The sequence below is a fragment of the Hevea brasiliensis genome, chromosome 5 (genome assembly GCF_030052815.1).
Source record: "Hevea brasiliensis isolate MT/VB/25A 57/8 chromosome 5, ASM3005281v1, whole genome shotgun sequence".
Lineage (NCBI taxonomy): Eukaryota > Viridiplantae > Streptophyta > Magnoliopsida > Malpighiales > Euphorbiaceae > Hevea > Hevea brasiliensis.
Window position 1 is genome coordinate 20629898 of NC_079497.1, and position 3145 is coordinate 20633042.

Consider the following 3145-nt stretch of genomic DNA (forward strand, 5'->3'; position numbering starts at 1 on the left):
AATTTTAAACACCAATCCTTCCTTGAGTGATTGACCATTTTCTCAAGGATTTGCTTCAGTTCCCTATTTGAAACTTTCACTTGGCCATTAGTTTGAGGGTGATAAGGTGTTGTCACTTTGTGAGTGACTCAATATTTCTTTAATAATGTCTCAAATTGCTAATTACAAAAGTGACTTCCTCCATCACTGATGATTGTCCTTGGGGTGCCGCATCTTGTGAAGATCTACTTCTTGAGGAATTTGGTTACCACTCTGGCATCATTTGTTGGTGTGGCTATTGCTTCCACCCATTTTAATACATATTCGACATCAACCAAATATACTTGTTTCCAAAGCTTTATTTCAAGTATACTGTGCAGTGGCATTTCACTCTTCCTTGAAACATTTCTTATTCTTTGGCATTAATTACATGTTAGCACAAAGGATCGCACATCTTTGAATAGATTTGGCTAGTAGAAACCCTGCTTGTAAAATTTTAGCTACTATTTTTGTTGTGCTAAGATGTCCTCCATAAGGTGATGAGTGGCAAAGTTACAGAATACTATTTACTTCCTCCTCTGGTATGCATCTTCTTATCAGGCCATCATAACTTCTCTTGTACAGCAGAGGTTCCTCCCATATGTAGTATCTCACATCATGCAAGAATTTCTTCCTTTGCTAGTAGGACATTTGGGATGGCAAAACCCCACACACAAGGTAATTAACAATGTCAGCATAACAAGGGGCTTGAGAGATTGCAAATAAGTTCTCATCTAGAAAGAAATCATCAATTGGCAAATCATCGAAGCTATTCCCATGTTCTTTCCGCCTGAGCCTGGAGAGGTGGTCTGCTACCACATTTTCGATCCCTTTTCTATCATTGATTTCAAGGTTGAATTCCTATAGAATTAGAATCTACCAGATCAACCTTGTTTTGCTTCTTTCTTGTTTAGGAGGTACCTAATGGCAGCATGGTCTATGTAGATGACAACTTTGGAGCTAACCAAGTAAGATATGAACTTGTTAACTGCAAGCACAATAGCTAAAAATTCTTTTTCTGTGGGTGCATAGTTCACTTGTGTATCATCAAGTTTTTTATTGGCATAGTAGATGGCATAAACTTTCTTGTCCTTTCTTTGTCCAAGCACTGCCCCTACTGTATAATCACTTGCATTGCACATTATTTCGAATGGCAGCTCCTAATCTGGTGGTTGTATTATTGGTGCTGAGATAAGGGCTTCTTTTATCTTGCAAAAGGCAACAAGGCAACTTTCATCAAAGTCAAAGGGAACATTTTGATTTAGAAAATTAGTTAATGGCTTAACTATTTAAAAAGAAACTCCTTAATGAATCTTCTGTAGAAGCCTGCATGCGCTAAAAAGCTTTGCACTTCTTTAACTGATAAAGGTGGTGGCATTTTTTCAATGATCTCTATCTTTGCCTTGTCCAATTCTATCCCTCTTTCTGAAACTAGGTGCCCAAGGACTATGCCCTCTTTTACTATGAAATGATATTTTTCCTAATTAAGAACTATATTTGATTCTTCACATCTTTAAAACACTTTAGATAGGTTAGTTAAGCATTCATCAAAGATGATTCCATAGACAGAAAATTCATCCATAAAAACTTCCATTACATTTTCAATATAATCAGAAAAAATGGTCATCATGCATTTTTAAAAAGTTACGAGGGCATTACAAAGACCAAAAGACATTCTTCTATATGCAAATGTTCCATAAGGGCAAGTGAATTTGGTCTTCTCTTGGTCCTTAGGGTGAATGGGAATTTGGAAGAATCTAGAATGCCCATCTAGATAATAGAAATATGAATGTTTGGCTAGCGTCTCTAACATTTGATTTATAAATAGAAGAGGAAAATGGTCTTTCCTGGTGGCATTATTTAATTTTCTATAATCAATGCACATTCACCAACTAGTGACTACCCTAGTAGGGATCAATTTATTATTATCATTTTTCACCACAGTTATCCCACTCTTCTTAGGCACTATATGCACCGGACTAACCCATTTGCTATCAGATATTGGATATATAATACTTGCATCAAATAGTTTTAAAATTTCTTTTTTCACTATCTCTTTCATGTTAGGGTTTAGTCTCTTTTGGTGTTCAATGGTGGGTTTACTGTTTTCTTCCATAAGTATTCTATGTATACAAATGGAAGGGTTGATTCCCTTGAGGTCTTCTATGGTATACCTTATAGACTTGCTATAGGTCCTAAGTTTCTCTAAGAGTTTTTCTTCTTCTCTAGAATTCAGATTGGCATTTAAAATAATATGATGTTTAGAATTAGAGTCCAAGAATGCATACCTTAGTGTAGAAGGAAGAGGTTTTAATTCTACCAGTTTTATTTCTTCTTGAAGGCTGTTCTTGGGTTGGTCTTCTTGCAGATTTTCTACCAGAAGTGCTTGGGCCAAAGGTAAAGGTGGATTTACCTCAAGAGTTCTGTATATGCTACAATTTCCTTGTTCTCATTCTCCACTGTGTGGCCATGCACTATACAAGCTTCAAGAGGGTCTCCAGGATATCTCTTTTAAAATCTTCCTCCACTAGCTTGTCTATGATGTCAACCCTTAAACATTCATTAGGTTTAGACTTTTGCTTCATTGCTTGGAACATGTTGAATTTTACCTTTTCATCTCTCACTTTGAGAGTTAGATGCCCATTTTTGACATCTATAATTGCTCCAGCAATTGCCAAAAAGGGTCTTCCTAATACTATAGGAATTTGGACATCTTCCTCCATCTCCAAGATAATAATATCTACTGGAATGAAAAATTTTTCCACCTTAACAAGGATGTTTTCTAGGATGCCAACCAGGTACTTGACAGATCTGTCTGTTAATTGCAAGGAGATGGTAGTTAGTATCAGCTCTCCCACATTCAGCTTTTGACATATAGATAAGGGCATTAAGTTTACGCTAGCTCTAAGGTCATGGAGGGCTTTGTCAATATTTATATTACCAATCTAGCATGGTATGGAGAAGCTTCCAGGATCTTTTAATTTTGAAGGCAGCTTGTTCTGTAGGATGGCACTACATTCTTCTGTTAGAGCAACCATCTCATAATCCTCTAGTCTCCTTTTTTTTGGAAAGGATTTCCTTTAGAAATTTTGTATAGAAGGGCATCTGAGATAACGCTTCTGTAAAA

The 3145-nt window shown here is 36.3% G+C and overlaps 1 protein-coding gene across 1 annotated transcript; it reads right to left on the reverse strand.

Moving 5' to 3' along the window:
* Positions 1-2492: 2492 nt before the first annotated feature.
* On the reverse strand, positions 2493-2906 carry LOC110663284 (uncharacterized). Its single transcript, XM_021822544.2, has one exon. The coding sequence runs from the start codon at positions 2904-2906 to the stop codon at positions 2493-2495; it is 414 nt and encodes a 137-aa protein (XP_021678236.2).
* Between the last annotated feature and the right edge of the window lie 239 nt (positions 2907-3145).